The 19213-nt window shown below is 33.9% G+C and overlaps 1 protein-coding gene across 1 annotated transcript in view; it reads left to right on the forward strand.

Moving 5' to 3' along the window:
- Window positions 1–18469, forward strand: part of TMEM38B (transmembrane protein 38B) — a 54606-nt gene extending 36137 nt beyond the window's left edge. Inside the window, exons 5-6 of the mRNA XM_021691493.1 lie at window positions 1851–1968; window positions 17911–18469. Coding sequence (XP_021547168.1) covers window positions 1851–1968; window positions 17911–18126 — 334 coding nt within the window. The 3' untranslated portion in view covers window positions 18127–18469. The remainder of the gene's footprint in view (window positions 1–1850; window positions 1969–17910) is intronic.
- Window positions 18470–19213: the final 744 nt, after the last annotated feature.

Below are 19213 nucleotides of genomic sequence, written 5' to 3' on the forward strand. Positions count from 1 at the left end.
TTTGGAATGAAGTGTCTCTATTACCATATACCTATTCTACTATTGTATTTTGGATGCAGATAAGCTCATTTTCTAATTTCATAGGAAACTAATATAAGAATATTCTCTAAATGCATCCTGATCTTCCAAACCAGTCTCATTGACTAAATCTCAGCCCTTCAATTCCCTGTCCCATTTTATTGTCTGCAGAATCCTTGCTTTTCAGATTCAGTGCCTCTGAATTTATGCTCTAAGGGAATGCAATCCCTTAGAGCATATGCTAAGAAGAATCCATGATGAGGTACTGTGGTACAGAACCCAAACTGTTAGAAACCAAGAATAGCAAAATGAGGTTAAGATAAACCTAATTCCTGGGGCGCCTGTGTGGCTCAGTTGGTTAAGCGACTGCCTTCGGCTCAGGTCATGATCCCGGGGTCCTGGGATCGGGTCCTGTGTTGGGCTCCCTACTTGGCGGGAAGCCTGCTTCTCCCTCTCCCACTCCCCCAGCTTGTGTTCCCTCTCTCGCTGTCTCTCTCTCTGTCAAATAAATAAATAAAATCTTAAGGAAAAAAAAAAAGATAAACCTAATTCCTTTTTCTTTTGATCTCATCCTTTAAAAATGTCAATTTGGTGTACATTTTATAATACAGTTGTATGTATATGTAACTTATAAATTAATTGATAAACACATATTAGTGTCTTAAAACACTTTTTTCTTTTTGAGTACCAATAAAGATTCACAGTTAAAAAGTTTTAGAGACCACTGTTCCAAAACACGAGTGCTGCCCAGTCAGCTGTTACGCAAGGTCTAAACCCCTGGTGCCCAAACCTAATCCTGTTTTGAACTCAGTCCTCAGCTTATAATAAATAAATAGGTAGGGCGCCTGGGTGGCTCAGTTGGTTAAGCGACTGCCTTCGGCTCAGGTCATGGTCCTGGAGTCCCTGGATCGAGTCCCGCATCGGGGTCCCTGCTCGGCAGGGAGTCTGCTTCTCCCTCTTCCGCTCCCCCTCTTGTGCTCTCTCTCTCTCTCTCACTCTCTCTCTCAAATAAATAAATAAATAAAATCTTTAAAAAAAAATAAATAGGTAATTTTTCATGAAATGAAATTTGTTATATTTTGCAGTGTGGCATTCTAAGAGTTTATCATTTATCTTTCTGCAGTTGTAAGCACAAAGCTAGATAATGGTCTGTTACTAAGATATACTTTAAATATGTGGCAAATATATAATATGAAAGTAATGCTTCTTTTTGTAGATTACCATCTTACTGTAGATGTTAAAATTTCAGCCTTAATTTGTTAAGATACTAGCAAACACTAATATTCTGTGTTGGGCTTAGCAAAGTAATGTGCTGGATCTGGCTCCTACTGTTAATGGGAGCTGATTGTGCACATCTGTCTCTTCTCTGTTCTGCATAGCACCCTGAAATTTACTGTGATGGGAGTATTTACACCATGGAAATGGGAAAATACTATAAATCAGGGCTTTCTTTTCCTTTTCCCCCCTGACTGAAGGAGCTTGTTTTGTCCTATAATGACTAATCTTTTTCCAAGTCATACTGTGGAACATGGGACTTTCAAATCTTTGTGAAAAAGTATTATATGGTCAGATGTGTTTCAGAAATACTGTATATAGAAATGAACTTTATCAGAGAGTCACAATATATGTATGAACATTCTAAGATCTCTGGTATTTTATCAGAGTGAAATTACACTTTATATAACTTAGCACTTCTAAAACTTTATGTTTACATTAACTTATTTTTGTCTATTAATAACTCATTAAATTAATATTTTCCAGAGTATTCTTTGAGAAATATAGAGATGGATCATGTTTATTGCTTACTGACTTAAAATGTGTTTTATTTTCAGCCCTGCCAAGGTAACCCTCCTGGGGTCAGTTATCTTCACTTTCCAGCACACGAAGCATCTGGCAGTATCAAGGCATAACCTTATGTTCCTTTATACCATGTTTCTTGTGGCCACAAAGGTAAGAATTCAAAGTAGCTGTAAATCAGTATTATAAATTCTGTATGATCAGAGTTCTGCATACTTGGCAGGTAACAGGAACATTTATTTTTTATTCTTATTACAGTCTAAAAAGGTAAATTTTGGGATTGTTTATTCAGCACATCCATGACTTTCTGAAACAGAGCTCTTGTTTGATTCCTCATTTGACTTATTTCGAGGCTATCAGGAAAGATTTACAGATAGTCTAATAGTATATCAGACGCCAGAGAGTAGTGGAAATAGCTATAGCTGATCAGAGACTGCAGACAGTGTTGTCTCATTTGTAAAATTAGGTACTTGTGGTAGGTGTTCTCTGAGGTTCCTTTAAGCTTTAACATTACAAAATTTTTCTAGTAGGTCATACTTGTGCTTAGTCTCTTGTATTATAATTGCCTCGTTGGAAGCTTTATTGTATCTTGAAGATAGGAGATAGTGTGGTGTAAGATCACAGGTTTTGTCGACAGGCAGTCTTAAGTGCAAATCCTAGCTTTGCTATTTAATTCCTGAGTAGGCAAGTCACTTAATGTCTCTGAATCCTGATTTCCTCGTCTTCATTGTGTGATTGTTGGAAGGATTTGGGGATGGTGCATATCCTTCTATCACTGTGACACATCTTACGAATTTTATTTGGACCACGAGGCTAATTCTGATTATTGTTTTTTTTTTTTTTTAAAGATTTTATTTATTTATTTGAGAGAGAGAGAATGAGAGACAGAGAGCATGAGAGGGAGGAGGGTCAGAGGGAGAAGCAGACTCCCTGCTGAGCAGGGAGCCCGATGTGGGACTCGATCCCGGGACTCCAGGATCATGACCTGAGCCGAAGGCAGTCGTTTAACCAACTGAACCACCCAGGCGCCCTGATTATTGTTATTCTTAACCATTATTAGATATTGTTCCCTATTCAAAAGTAGACAGTTGGTTTTAAAATAAGATTATTATTTAAGTGTAGAGGAATTGTATAGCTAATTCTGTCTTAGCCTAGGTATTTTTGGTTAAAAACTTACCTATGAAATTCTTAAAAGGAAAACCATATATATTATATAAATTTATATCTTAGAAAGAGCCAAGTTGCTATAGGGATCATTTACTTTTGTTTCAGTAGTCTCTGTAGTGGAGCTGATCTGTGGCTGTAATTCAAGTACTTCAGGTATCTGAGGCAGTCTCTTCATATGTGTCCTTATCTTCCAGTCCTCACATTTTGAGCTGTATATATTTTTTTGTAACAGCTTATTGAGATATATGTTACATACCATACAATTCATCCATTTAAGTGTACATTTCAGTGTTTTGTTTTGTTTTTGTGTAGTCATAGAATTGTGCGGCTGTCACCATAATCAATATTAAAACATTTTCAGTACTCCAAAAAAAATTATCATGCCCATTAGCAGTCTTCACATTTTTCCTCAGGCCCTCCAACTGTAGGCAACCACTGTTCTATTCTCTAGTGTTTTTGTCTCTATAAATTTGCCTATTCTGACATTTCATGTAATTGGTATCATAAATATGTGGCCTTGTGACTTGTTTCTTTATTTAGTGTAATGTTTTTGAGGTTCATCCATGTTGTAGTATGTATCAGTATATTATTCCTTTTTTATTGCCAAATAATAGTCCATCATATGGATATACCACATTTTGTTTATCCATCATTTGATGGGTATTTGGGTTTTATTTTTTGGTTAGTAGGAATAATGAGCTATGAGCATTATTGTACTTTTTTGGTGTGGATATGTATTTCATTTCTTTGGGGTATGTCATATAGAAATGGACTAGATAATACAGTAATTCTGTGTTTAGCCTTTGGGGAACTAATAGACTGTTCTCCATGGTGGTTTCATCATTTTACATTCCCACCAGCAGTGTATGAAAATTCTCATTTCTCATACCATCATCACTGCTTGTCTTTTTTATTAGAGCCATCCCAGTGGGTGTGAAGTGGTATCTTATTGTGATTTTTATTTAGATTTCCCTGATGACTGATGATGTTTAGCAGCTTTTCATGTGCTTGTTTGTAGATCTTCTTTGGAAAAAATGTCTCTTTAGATCACTTGCCCATTTTTAATTGTTTCATTTGTCTCTTTAATGTTGAGTTGTAAGAATTCCTCATATATCTGATTTGCAGATATTTTTTCCCATTCTGTGGATTGTCTTTCACTTTCTTGGTAACGTTTTTAGAAGCACTGATTTCTAAAATTTTGATGAAGTCCAATTTACCTATTTTCTCTTTTGTTGTATATGCTTTTGGTGTCATATCTAAGAAACTATTGCTGAATCTAAGGTTAAAATTAGATTACCTCTATGTTTTCTTGTACTAGTTTTATAATTTTAGCTCTAATATTTAGCTCTATGATCTATTTTGAGTTAATTTTTGGGTATGGTATGAGGAAGGATTCAGTTCAACTTCATTCTTTTACATTCTGTGGATATGTATTTTTACATTCTTGTAGATTCTGTGGATATCTAGTCATTAGTATTATGTATTGAAAAGACTATTCTTTCCCTCATTGAATTGTCTTGGCAACCTTGCTGAAAATCAGCTGTAAATGTGAGGATATTATCATTCTGCTAGTACCACACTGTCTTAATTATTTCAGCTTTGTAGTTAGTTTTGAAATTGAGAAGTGCGAATCCTCTGAATTTGTCCTTTCTAAGGATTGTTTTGATCATTCTGGGTCACTTGCATTTCCATATAAATTTTAGGTTTAACTTCACAATTTCTGCAAATGAGGCCAGCTCATATTTTCTTAGAGATTGTATTGAATCTGCAAATAAGTTTGGGAGTATTATCACCCTAACACTTTTAAGGCTATCACTCTGTCAAGACAGATGTCTTTCCATTTATTAGGCCTTTTAAAATATTTTTTCATGATGTTTTCAGTGTACGAGTTGTATACTCCTTTTGTTAAATTTCTTTCTATTTCTATTTGATGAAGTAGTAAATGTAATTGCTTTTTAGTTTTATTTCCAGGTTGTACATTGTAAATATGTAGAAATAAAATTGATTTTTGATCTTGTATCCCGTAACCTTGCTAATAAACTTGTTAGCTCTAATAGGTTGTCGTGGGTTTTTTTGGTGTGGATTCCTTAGGATTTTATGTATTTAAAATCATGTCAACCTCAAATAGAGATGGTTTTACTTTTTTTTTTTTTTTAAAGACTTATTTATTTGAGAGAGAGACGCAGAGGGAAGAGGAGAGGGAGAGAGAGAGAATCCTCAAGCAGGCTCCCTGCTGAACACAGAGCCCGACGCAGGGCTTGATCCCAGAACCTTGAGTTCATGACCCGAGCCAAAATCAAGAGTTGGCCACCTAACCAACTGAGCCACCCAGGTGCCCCTACTTCTTTCTTTCCAATCTACATGTTTTCTATCTAATTTTCTTGTGCAATTGCCCTAGCTAAACAATCTAATACAGTGTTTAATAGAAATAGAACAAACATCCTTGTTTTTTTCCTGGATCTTAGGGAGAAGTCATTTAGTCTTTCACTATTAAGTATGATATTAACTGTGGCGCTTTCATTGATGCCCTTTATCAGATTGAGGAAGTTAGTTAGATCCCTTCTAGTTTGTTGAGTGTTTTCATCATGAAGGAGTGTTGGGAGATGTATAATTTCTGAGATTTTCTAACTTTAATCTTTAAAAAAAATGAACGTGTGTTGTGGGTTTATTAGTAAGAATAAGTAGGACCAGTATCTTGAATTTTTTAATTACGAGGATCAGTTTTTGTTGAAGACCTAATTAATAAAAAAGAGTTTTTCTTACAGTATTTGCTGGACATATAGTTCTTTATTATAATACCTAAACTTAAACACCATATTGCATAATAACATAGAGTATTGAACTTGTCTCATAATATTTCCCAGCATTTTCCTAATTTTCCACCAACTTCCAAATAGAATGTGCATTTTAACCCATATTTTTTGCCTAAATTCCATTTAGATTTATATTGATTTTTAAATGGCTTGTCATTTGTTTCTGAGTAGCTACTATAGTTTTTCATTTCTTAGATATGAAAAACGGATTTTTTTTATATTGACAGAATATATAGGGAAAAATTTGGCAGTAATTATTTTATTTATTTTTCTTTACTTTGCTATTTTCCTGTATTATGTATATAGTCAGGAAATGTGCATTGTCTCTGTTTTGGATAATAATCTAGTGTTTTGGCGTATACAGGGATGCTAATAAATATGATTTGTCTTTTCAAAGAGAATAACTCCCCCAAAGTAAAACAAGTACATAGAAAGCTATAATACAAGTATAAAAATTGTGAGTTCTGTAAGAGAAACAGAAAGTAAATGCCCCTACCATTGCTCAATCTGTAGTATCTCTTTTGATATCTCAACCCACTAGCAGCCACTCTGTGGTAAGCCACAGGAGGTCTCTCTCTTGACATGTGCAGGCTAGCCCTAAGCCAAGGACTTGTGGCACCATCTCAGATAGACATCTGGAGTCTCCTCCCCTGCCCCCTGTGCCTACTCAGTTTCCTCCTATTTGATACCCTGCCCTGCAGATCCAAGTCCATTTAGCTTCACTGACCTCAGTCTCTGGCACCTCAATTTCAAGTTCTAGCTTTCTGTTTGAGAAATTGTCCTGAGGCAGAAGTGAGGGTACATGTGTGAATCACTTTATCAGTTACTCTCTTCTCATGATCAGTCTTACACTCTCTGTTGTCAGTGCCCAAAAGTAGTTACCTCTTTTTTTGGTCAAGTTTATGGTTTTTATGCCTGAAGTCTAGAACTAGTTATTCTATAGTCAAGGATCTTACTTGATCAGTCTTGTCAGAGGTTTTTGTGTATTATCAATATTTTCAGAGGACCAACTTTTGGTTTTGTTGTTCCTTTCAATCATACTGTTTTACATTGCTGTGTCTCAGGTCACATGTTTTCATGTATATGCTTTTACTGTCATTCAGTTTAAATTCCTCTTTTTTTTTTCTTTTTTTTTAAGATTTAGCCATTCATTTTAGAGAGAGAGCATGCAAGTGAGTGCAGGGAGGGGCAGAGGGAGAGGGAGAGAGAAACTTCAGCAGACTCCTCGCTGAGTGGGGAGCTAGATGCAGAGCTCACTTCCAGGATCCTGAGATCATGACCTGAACCAAAACCGAGAGTCAGACGCTTAACTGACTGCATCACTCAGGCACCCCAGTTTAAATTCCTTTTAACTTAAAATGTCTTTGATAAAAAATGTTTAAGAGTGTGTTTTAAAATTTCAGACATTAAAAAAATCTTTTAAACTTTTAAAAACTTTTCTTTAACTGCATTATAGACAGTATATGTGGTCTGTTATTCTCTGGTGTTTGTTGAGACTTCATTTCTATACAAGTATTGATTAGATTTTATAATTACTTATATATATGAAAAGTAAGTATATTCTTTATTTTGGAGGCATAAGGAGTCTGCATATATCTATACATATGCTTGCTCATTATGTTTCAAGTATATTGTTACTGATTTTTCTATGTCTGATCTATTAATTTTCTTTCTTCCTGAGAGAAGTGTGTTAAACTTCTCCCTCCTTCTCTTCTTGTCTCTTTTCCTCCCTCTTATCTTCCTTTCCTTTCTTCCTTTCTTCCGTAGCCCAAGCAACTGAACATTCAGTGATGTTCAGCCCTTGTAGGGTCCTAGTTTCATTCAAGGAGGACTCACTACTTTTCCAGCTTTCACAAGTCATTTATGGTTGTTAAAATCCAAGTCTCAGAGGAAAGAAATAGGTGCTAAGACTGTTGGTATAAGGAAAAGCACATGGGCTTTGGAGTGAGAATGTGAAATCCAGGCTTCACAATTTTGAGCAAGTCATTTATGTTTCTTAACCTAGAGTTACACATACCCTAAGGGGTGTATGGCTCTTTTTTGGCACTAGCTGTACAAAGTCACATTGTAAGTGTGATGTATTATGTACCATTGGTTGATCCCAGTGTTAATTATTATAAACATTTTTAAGTTAAACAGGGATATATTATGGGATAGAATTCAAAATTCACATTTTTTTTTAAGATAAAATATGACATTTTATATTTGGCATGCCTTTGTTTTGAGCTCTGCCAAGTTCACTTTCTTTCATCAGAGATGATTTGAGAAAAGTTTGAGAAGCATGGATTATCTTTTGGCTCCTTGGTATAAGGAGTTATGGTGAAATAGTGTTATTGTGAAATAAAATACAGGGAGACTTGAGTGGTTTAGAGTGATTAAAACTGAAAAGAGGTTGTTGGACTTTGAAATGAAGAGGTATTTGGTGACCTTAGTAAAAGCAGTTTCAGTGGACTGGTAGAGAATAGAAAAATGATTATAATAGACTGAGGTAAATAAAAGAAATTGAAGACAAAGCATACAAACTATTTAAAGGGATTTGGAGAGAGTATAAATAGAAATAGCTTGGGAAAGCAGTTTGGCAACATTTGACAAAGTTGAAGAGTCACATATCTTGTGACCTGTTAATTCCTTTTCTAGGTATAACCTACAGCAAGCAGTCTCCCAGTGTGTGGTACAGAGCCCGACTTCATCAGTATCTCTTTTTAAAAATGTTTTAACAAAGTAGCATTTTTTCTTTTAGATCCCTCTAATACCCAAGCCACCGACTTACTCTTTCGTGTACTCTGATTTCTTCTTCTTATTTTTTGTGGTCTTTTATTAAGGATCTCAGATCTGAAAAATTGGACTAAAAGATCTTATACAGAAAGTTAATCTGACTGATTGATGGTACATTTTCCAGAAATACAAAGGATAACTTCAAAGGGCTGTTACATTTACAAAAAACTTAGGAACAAGCTCTTTAAAAAATTTTTAAATACCTAACTTATTAAATTTAATTTTCATACAATAAAATATACTCATTCTAAGATTACATTTTGATGAGTTTTGACAAATTTATGTATGTGCTTAATTATCATAATCAAGATATGGAATATTTCCATTACTTCAGAAAGGTCCTGTGTACTACTCCAATAAATCCCAACTATTGTTTATAGCTCCATGGTACCACTTACCCTGTTTCTGTCACTATAGAGTAATCTTTTTTCAAGTTTCATATAAATGGAATCGTAAACTATGTATCTTCTGTGTCTGGCTTCTTTTGTTCAGCATAATGTGGTTTTTTTTTTTAAGATTTTATTTTAGAGAGAGAGCACAAGCACGAGTGGGGGGAGGGGCAGAGGGACAAGCAGACTCCCCGCTGAGTGGGGAGCCCAATGTGGGGCTCGATTCCAGGACCCTGAGATCATGACCTAGCCAAAATCAAGAGTTGGCCGCTTAACCAACTGAGCCACCCAGGTGCCCCTGTTCAACGTAATGTTTTTGAGATTTACCCATGCTGTTGCATATTCCTTTTTATTGCTGAGTAGCATTATACACCCGTTTGTTTATCCAGTTATCTGTTGACAGATTTTGGATTGTTTCTAGTTTTTTATTTTTCCAATAAGGTTATTATGAATAAAGTTGCTATGAACACATGTACTTCGTGTGGACATATATTTTCATTTCTCTTGGATAAATTAGGAGTGTTTATTCTCCTGAGAGGAGGTCATATGGAAAGCATATGTTTAATGTTTAAAAAAACTGGCACACTGTTTTTCAAAATGGTTATACCCATCAACATTACTATCAGCAATGTATGAGACTTCCAATTGTTCTACATCCTTGCCAATATTTGTTATTGTCAGTCTTTAGCCATTTTCTGTATATGTAGTGGTATCTCACTGTAGGTTTTTGTTTTTTGTTTTTTTTTTGCATTTCTCTGATAAACTAGAGATTTGAGCATCTTTTCCTGTGCTTATTGGCTATTTATATTATTGTTAAGCAGTGTTTGTTCCAATCTTTGCCCATTTTTGAAAATTGGATGGTTTGTCTTCTTACTGAGTTGTAACAGTTTTCTGCATATTCAGGATACCAATCCTTTGTGAGATATATGAATTGCAAATGTTTTTCTCCTAGTTGGTGGCTTTCTTTTTTGTTTCGTTAGTATTGTCGTTAGAAGAGAAGTTTTTAGTTTTGATGAAGTTCAATTTATGAAATTTTCCTTTTGTGGTCCTGCTTTTTGTGTACTATGTAAGTAATCCTTCCATACCCCAGGGTTGTGAGGATTTTTCGCCTGTATTTTCCTCTTACAATTTTTGCCTTTATATTTAGGTATGTGATCCATTTCAAATTAAGTTTTATGATTGGCATAAAATAAGGGTCAGATTTATTTTTTCCATATGAACACGAGTTTGTTCCAGCACTATTTGTTGAAAAGACTGTCTTTTCCTTCATTGAATTATATTGGCACCTTTGTTGAATATCAGTTGCCCTTATATGTATGGATCTATTTCTGGACTGTGTTCTGTTCCGTTGATTTATATGTCTATCTTTAACCAATACCAAATTGTTTTATGTAACTGTAATTTTATAATGAGTCTTGAAATCAAATAGTGTAAGTACTTCAAATTTATTCTTTCTCAAGATTTCTTTGGATGTTTTAGGTGTTTTACATTTTCATATAAGTGTTAAGATTAGGATGTCACTTTCTACAAAAAAACCCCAACACGGCTTCTAGGATTGTGATTGAGATTGTGTGTGTTCATAGATCCATTTGGGAGAAATAATATCTTAAAAATATTGAACCTGCCAATCTATCAATATGATATATTTCTCTATTTAGGTCTTCTTAAATTTTTGTGTTTTCATTGTTTTACATATATTTTGTTAAATTTAAATTTATCCTGAAGTAGTTCATATTTTTGGATGCCTTTATAAATAGCAATTTAAAAATTTTCAATTCTATAGTTTACATTGCTTGTATGTAGATATATAGTTGATTCTTGCATGTTTTTCTTGTTTTCTATGACCCTTCTAAATTTACTTATTCTGGTATATTTTGTGTAGATTTCTTAGCATTGTCTACATATACAATCTTGTCTATAATTTTTTATTGTTTCTTTTTTAATATGGATGCTGTTTATTTCTTTTTATTGCCTTATTGTTCTGGCTAGAACCTCTAGTACAACGGTGAATAGAAATGGTGAGTGAGAGTGGACATCTTTGTCTTGTTCCTAACCTTAGTGGGAAAACATTCATCATACATTAAGTATGATGTGAGCTGTAAGTTCTTATCAGTATACTTTATCAGGTTGAGGAAATTCCCTTATATTCCTAATTTGGTGAGAATTTTTATCACAAATTGGTTTGGAATTTTGTTAAATGCTTTGTTCTGTAGTGGTTGAGGTGATCATATGGTTTTTTTCCTCCTGTATTCTGTTAGTATAGTAGATTACATTGATTTTAAAAAATGTTGTATCAACCTTTCATTTCTGTGACAAACCCCATTTGGTTATGATGTATCCTTTTTGTATATTGCTAGATTCAATTTGCTGATATTTTGAAAAGATTTTTTTCCAGTGTGTTCATGAAGGATATTGGTTTGCAGTATTCTTTGTCGTTTCCTTGTCTGGTTTTTGTATCAGCATAACACTTGGCTCATTAAATAAGTTGAGAAGTGTTTGATTCTCTATTCTCTGAAAGCATTTATGTGGGTTGATATTATTTCTTGGTTAAGTGTTTGATATAAGACTTCAGATTTTCTATTTTACTTGTATTCATTTTGGTAAATTGTATTTTTCAAGGAATTTGCCATTTTGCTTAAATTTTTTATTTTATTGGCATGAAATTTTTCATGGCAGTTCTTTGTTACTCTTTTAATGTCTGTGGAATTTGTAGTAATGTCTCCACTTTAGTTCCTGGTACTGGTCATTTGTATCTTCTCTCTCTCTCTTTAAATCCGTCCTGCTAGATGTTTATCAATGTCATTGATTTGTTGGAAAGACCCAGCCTTTAGTGTCATTGTTTTCTGTTTGATATTTCACTAATTTCAGGCCTATACTATGTCCTTCCTTGTACTTACTCTGGGCTTTCTTTATTCTTTTTCTATAAAGAAAAGTTTGATAAGTTTGACTCTATAACACTTTTTTTAAAAAGTTGCATGGACGAAAGCACCATGGACAAAGTAAAAATACAGCTGTCAAACTGTGATGGAAGTACTTGCAACATATATCACAGAGGCGTATATTTGTAATACATAACAACCTCTTAAAAATTAAGGGATACTGGGCCAAAAACCTGATAGAAAAATTAAAAGGAAGCTGTCAACAGACAATTCACACAGAGCAGATACGATGTCTTTCAAACATGTGAAAAGATGCGCAACACTTATCATTTGAGAAATATTAATTAAAATAACACTCAGATATCATTTCTCATTTATCTGGCTGGCAAAATTTAAAAAGTCTGGCTCTGTGTTCTCTCTGCAAGGCTATGGAGAATCAGACACTCTTGGAATTTTTCATTTTCAGTGTTTTTTTGGATATTCTTGCATGTTTGTTTTTCTCTTCAATTTTTTCCAGCTATTTTTTCATATTGATATGAACTTTAATAGCAATTTGCCTTAACTCCATAAAAAAACTTGTTGGTATTTTTTTATTGAGCTAGTGTTAAATTTATAAATTAACTTGAGGCAGTTATATTACATAGAGAAACAGAGTGAGACAAGAGTGAGGACAGAGCTATGAGATTGTTTAATACTTAGAGAAAGAAGATTCAGAATGGGAAACTAGAAAGAAGTTGTTAGTCAAGCAAGGGGAAAACCAAGATATGGTTTTAGGAAGGATGGACTGGGGAGTTGTGCTGAATGCTGTTGAGAGGTATATTCAGATATTATGTTATTGAAAACATGAATGAGGGACAGTGTTATTAGGCCCTTTGAGGGATACATATGGGCATATAAACTTTGAATAAGACCCAGACTCTGTCCTTAAGATGTTATGAAGAGAAATATGAGAAAGAGAAATATAAGACATGTACACTCTACTTTTAAACTTTATGAGGAGAGGGACTAGGTTTGTTTTATTTATCATTGCATCCCTGGCAGTGTGTCTAGTATTTGTGGTAGCTTTTAAATATGTATTTGTTCACTGATAAATGTCAAAAGCCTCTTTTAGAGGTCTCTCTGTATTGAATTCTTCCATACTTAATTATCTAAGACTATACTATCAGAAATGAACAATTCATTTACCCAGTTTATTGAAAAGGACATTTATAAAAATGGAAATTAAAAATTTTTAATTTATTTGACAGTCATCAGGTTAATAATTACTGATGCCTGAGTGAGTGACATCACCAATGAAGAAAGCATAGATGACCAGAAAACATGGTTGAATATGCCACTTGCCATTGGGAGATCATTCAAAGGCAAGGAGATTTTCTTTGGAGGTTGTCCAAAGGGCTTAATGGAGTAGACACATGAGTTGCCCTGCAAAGGATTGTTTGGATCTGGGGACTTAAAGACAGGAAGTATGTTCTGGGTGGAAAGAGAGTAATAATGCAAATTTTGCTTATATAGATTCTTTCAGTTGTTCATGTGAGGTGGAAACTATGTTTATTCATTGTACTCTCTTTGCTAGGCTCTGTAGAGGATCTAAAAGTACATGAAGTACCGTTTGTGCCCTTGAAGAACTTAGGTTGTATGTCACATTTTTCTGGGCATCTTTGACATGCTATAACATGAGATATTACATAAAGACTGTGGTGGAGCTTTAAAGAGTTTCTTTACCTGAATTATAGGATATTATAGGATATGTTGTAAATATCAGATTGTCTTTAGGGTTTCTACTTTCTTTTCTTTCTTTCCTTTTTAAGCAAGAGACTGAAGTCAAATGCTATTTAATTTAGGTGTTATGCTTTTTCTGTTAATAGTTTGCTAAATAAGGAGACAGTTTTATATTTTATTTGTAAAAGAATAAGGGTTCATTCCATTTGTCACCATTATATTTGTGTTACCTTACTGAATCAAGACCTGGTAAGAGGTTGAATTCACAGAAATTTGTCCTTGAACCTCATAAGTCTATCTCAGCAGTAATTTCTGATGCCAGCAATACTTCTCAGCTGAGTGATGAGTCTACTGGGAGTGGAGATTCTATTAAAACACTCGACTTTGAAAAATACTATAGTTCATGTACTCAGGAAATACTTTAGATCCTGACGGTCTTCTCTTTTAGTGTTTGTAAAAAGACATTGCTGTTTTCCTGACAGTGGACCATTGTTTTTAACTGAATTCTTTTATTTGTTATTGGCAGTCTATGAAGTCAAGCTATGATCAAGGTAATTATGCTAGTACACCTTATTGTAACTATTTATTCTAAAGAATAATTTAATATAAAGAAGTTCTTCTTAGATCTTACCCAATAATGACATAAACTTGTAGATTAACATTATATTTAGACTCTTCTTACTCTGTATTCTCTCTCCAGGTGACCACATTCATATTCATGCCTTTCCCTTTTACTTGTATGGTAATGACTTCCAAATGTGTATCTCATACTTAAATATTTGTGACCAGACCTCCATTACTGCATTTACTCTTTTACTGTTCTGTAATTACTGATTTACTCTGTCTCTGACCAGCCTGTCTCTGACCAGTCTGTAAGGACTTTCAGGGCACGGACTACATTCAACTTTTTTCTGGCAGCCAGGTGTAATGCACAAGCAGATTATTTTAATCCTGTTGATAGTTGCTTTTAGGTTTTGTTCATGCTGTTCTGTTTTGGGTTTGCCCTTTTAGAATGTGACCCTTTTGGGTCTCAGTTTAAACCTGAGGTATATGCCTAGGGAGTTCCACTTTGGCTGGCCTTGAACTCCAGCCTTCAGCTGGCTGCTGAAGTGTCTGATCAGCTTTTAGCCTTCCAACTGTTGCTCTGCTAGGTTTTTGAAATCTCTTTTGCACAGTTTTGGGTTGGTAAACTTCTCAAGAGCAAGTTATGTGTGGATCTCTGGGCTTACTTTTTTGTGATTCTCTCCTCTTTGAGTTGTATTGCCCTCAAGTCCCAGATGCTTTGGCCTTCTCACACTGCAGCCTTTGTCTCCTTAGCCCATTGGGACTTGTGTTTGCTATGAATTGATACATATCATTAAAAGAAAAAAGCCAAGTTGAATGTGGAGCTCACCTTACTCAGTTAACTTTCTCTTAGGGATCATAGCCCTATTAGGTTCAGCCTGATTTGTTATTCTCCAGTGCTTTTTAATGGTTGTTTTATGTATTTGTTTTTTTATATTGATTTTGGTGAGAGACTGGGTTTGATATAAGGCATCTTTTTTAGTCATGGCTGGCTTGGAGCCCATGTGCATGCATTTTTTAAAAAGTTTGTTATTTTGTCTATTCTTATTGAGGTCAAAGTCACAAAACAATCAACTATTTCATAGTATACAATTCTGTGACATTTTGTACATTCATAATGTGTGTGCATGCATTTTTAATTTATCTAAACGATAGTACACTGTAGCTCTTGTTCTTTGTCTCATTTTCACCTAACAGTATTTTTAAGAATTTTTCCATATTACTTTTCTATTACTATTAATAGTTGCACAGTATGCATTTCACTTACGCGTTCTTCTTGATGGACACCTATTCTGTCTCCCAACTCCTCACTACCTAGACAACATTGTAGTTAGTAAGAATTTTATTCTTGATTCCATTTTCCTCAAACAAATAGATTAGGTAGGGGCCTCTTGTGGAGTTTTGATTCCAAAAATTTCTAATTTGATTCATTATCTTAGATCTGCTAGAGGAATTGTCTTTTGGAAATTCTTGGGCTTTTTGGAACCGTTCTAGTCTTTAACATTCTCCCCTCAGATCCATTTTGGTACCAATCTAATTTTTTGAGTAATCTGATTATCTCCAAACACTGTGCGTTTGCCAGATAAAGAATTGGTAGCACTTTATATTCCACCTCTTAATGTCTTGGTGCTTTGTATATAAATATACATGTGGGAAAAATTGGATGAATTAGAGACTTTCTACTCTCCCTCCTAAGGGTAGTATTCTGCAATTTACTGAAAGTCTGTGACTTTAGATAATGATAGAATGCAGTGTATTTAGTGATTGAGCTCAAAACCTGGGTGTTCCAAACTGCTTTATTGCTTATTAGTTCTGTGACTTTGGGCAAGTTACTGAACCTATCAGTCTTGGTTCACATCTCTATGCTGAGAGTAATAGTGGTGTAATTGTTGGGTTAAATTTAAAGAGGATAAGATCATATAGAACACTTATCAAAGTTCTGCCACGTGTTAAGAGCATAGTAATGGTAGCTGTTATTGGTTGTTTGGTATAGACCATAGATGATATTTTATCTTCCTATTTCCTTTGAATACTAACTATTTTTGTGGTTATACTACTCATTTGGCACCCAAAAATATGGTAACTTGTATTATTATTATTAATGAGTTATGTTCTTTTGCTTTGGTTAAGTATAAACTTGTGGAGACCAGAGATTTTCTAGAACCTAGCTGAGTTTACTTCTTCTAAAGATTAAGGAATGCATTTTAGCTCAGAAGTAAACCCATGTGTATATAGTCAATTAATTCATGACAGAGGGGCCAAGAATATACCATGGGGGAAGGATGGTTTCTTCAATAAATGGTGCAGGGAAAACTGGAGAGCCACATGCAAAAGGATGAAACTGGACCACTATCTTACACTATACACAAAAATTAACTCAAAATGGATTGAAGAACCAAAACCATAAAATTCCTAGAAGAAAATATAGGTGGTAAGCTCCTTGACATCAGTCTTGGCTATTTTTTGGATCTGATACCTAGAGCAAAGGACATCAGAAGCAAAAATAAACAAGTGGAAGTACATTAAACTAAAAAAAACTGCATAGCAAAGAAAAAAAAACTGCACAGCAAAGGAAACTGTTAGCAATATGAAAGCAACTTACTGAATGGGAGAAAATATTAGCAAATCATATATCTGATAAGTGGGTAATATCCAGAGTACATAAAGGACTCATACAACTGAATAGCAAAAAACCGAACAACCCAATTAAAAAATGGATAGCTCTGAACAGATAATTTTCCAAAGACATACAGATGGCCAACAGGTACATGAAAAGATGCTCAGCATCACTGATAATCAGGAAATGCAAATCAAAACCACAAAGAGGTATCACCTCACACCTGTCAGAATGGCTGTTATCAAAAAGACAAGAAGTAACAAGTGTTGGTGAGGATGTGGAGAAAATAGAACCCTGTGCAGTGTTGGTGGGAATGTAAGTTGGTGCAACCGCTATGCAAAACAGTATGGAAGTTCCTCAGAAAATTTATAGAACTACCATATGATCTAGCAGTTCCACTATGGATATTTATTTGAAGAAAATGAAGACACTAATTAAAAAAGATAGATGCACCCCCATGTTCATCCAGCATTATTTACAATAGCCAGGATAATAGAAACAACGTGTCAGTTGATGGATGAACGGAGGAAGAAGATGTAATATATGTGTGTGTATGTGTATATATATATATTTATACAATGGAATATTCAATAAAAAATGAAATCTTGCCATTTGCAACAACATGGATGGATCTTGAGGACGTTATGCTAAGTGAAATAACTCAGAGAAAAGCAAATACTACATGATTTCACTTACATGTGAAATCTAAAAAACAAAACAAATGAGCAAACAAAACAAAACTTCTAAATATAAGGAATAGATTGGTGGCTGCCAGAGGTAGGGGTTTGGGGGAATGAAATGGACAAAGGGACTCAAAAGGTACAAACTTCTGGTTATAAGTCATGGGATGTAATGTGCAGCATAGTGACTATAGTTAATAATAGTGTATTGCATATTTGAAAGCTGCTAAGAGTAAATTTTAAAAGTGCTCATCACACAAAAGATTTGTAACTATATGGTGACCTATTGTGATGATCACTTTGCAATATATACAAATATTGAATTATGTTTTATATGTGAAACTGTGTCAATTATACCTCAATAAAAAAATTTTTTTAAGAGTAAAAAATAAGAATGTGTTTTTAATCTTTCTTTTTAAATTTACTTCTCTTCTCAGTTTTGAGAAGTAGGAACATTTGTATTTCAATTCAAAACTGAACTTTTTTTTCCAGATAACCATGATGATTACAGAGACTGCTAATGTGCCTTTCGCTCCTTTTGAGGATACATTGAGTCGGATGCTGTTTGGCTGGCAGCAGCAGTTTTCATCATGTGAAAAGAAAAGTGAAACAAAATCATCTTTTAATGGTACTGGTTCATCGACCTCAAAACCTATAGCTGTTGCTTCAGATACTGTTAAAAAGAAACATACTAAGAAGACTGAGTAAATTTACTTTATGAGCTCTAAAGGCAGAAATTTTTTTTCTTATCTACCTGTCTGATTGTGATAAATATTTCTATGTAAATGATGTGAAATAAAGATTACATATAAGGAATGGAGGTGACAAAAAGAAAGAACTTCTTTCTGTTTCAGGGAGATTGTCTCTTTCTGGATTGTAATTCTTGAGTGTTTTGAGTGTATCATGTGAAATTGTTTTCCTAAGTTATATATAAAAGATTCTGTTGTGATTATTTTCATAGTTTTATATTGATAAAGGAGGCTAGATTTTTTCCTAATGTTAGAAAAAGTAAACTTACTATCATTGCAAAATAATAAAAATTAAAGCCTTTGTTTTATTTAGATATCTTCATACACATTTTTAATTGAATCTGAGCTTTAGTTCAGCAAAATTAAACTTACACTTAACATTACTATTATAATTCCTAGATATGAAATACAATTCCTATTTAACTTTGAGCACTGGGAAAAGTAAACCTTACCTAAACCACTTTATATTGTGAATGAAAATAAATGACTAGTTTATATTTCAGATATAAACATTGTATTTTTTAACCCACATTAAATGGAAAATATTTGAAATTTTATTTAATTTTTTAAATAGTATTTTTCAGCAAGAACAGAGTATTGGTATGAGTCACGATCTGAAGTCTATTTCATGCCCTTGTTTATAATGTTCCTTTTTCTCCAGAGAAAATTAGGGGTATAATTTTTAATAAATTACTAAGCCCATGTTTTGCTTTGTAAGTTTCATTTTAGAAGCTTATTTTTTTCTCTCTTAAAACACATTCATTTTAACTGTAGAAGCAATTCTTCTTGTCAGCATTTCACATATTCTTAACTTCATTCTTATCTTAGCTGGTCTGGATACAGTGATGATAGTATCTTTAATGATTCGGCACTTCAGTTTAAAAATTTTCCCTTGTGTTGTTTCCTTTCTAATGGGTACTTTCAGTTTTCTAGTTGAATGTCTCTTACTAGTTTACATATGTTTGTGTTATATTTTAATCTACATATATTATTTTATTTTAAATTAAAACTAATTACCCTTATGTGGAAATGCGCGGTTCTAATGA

The sequence above is a fragment of the Neomonachus schauinslandi genome, chromosome 13 (genome assembly GCF_002201575.2).
Source record: "Neomonachus schauinslandi chromosome 13, ASM220157v2, whole genome shotgun sequence".
NCBI lineage: Eukaryota > Metazoa > Chordata > Mammalia > Carnivora > Phocidae > Neomonachus > Neomonachus schauinslandi.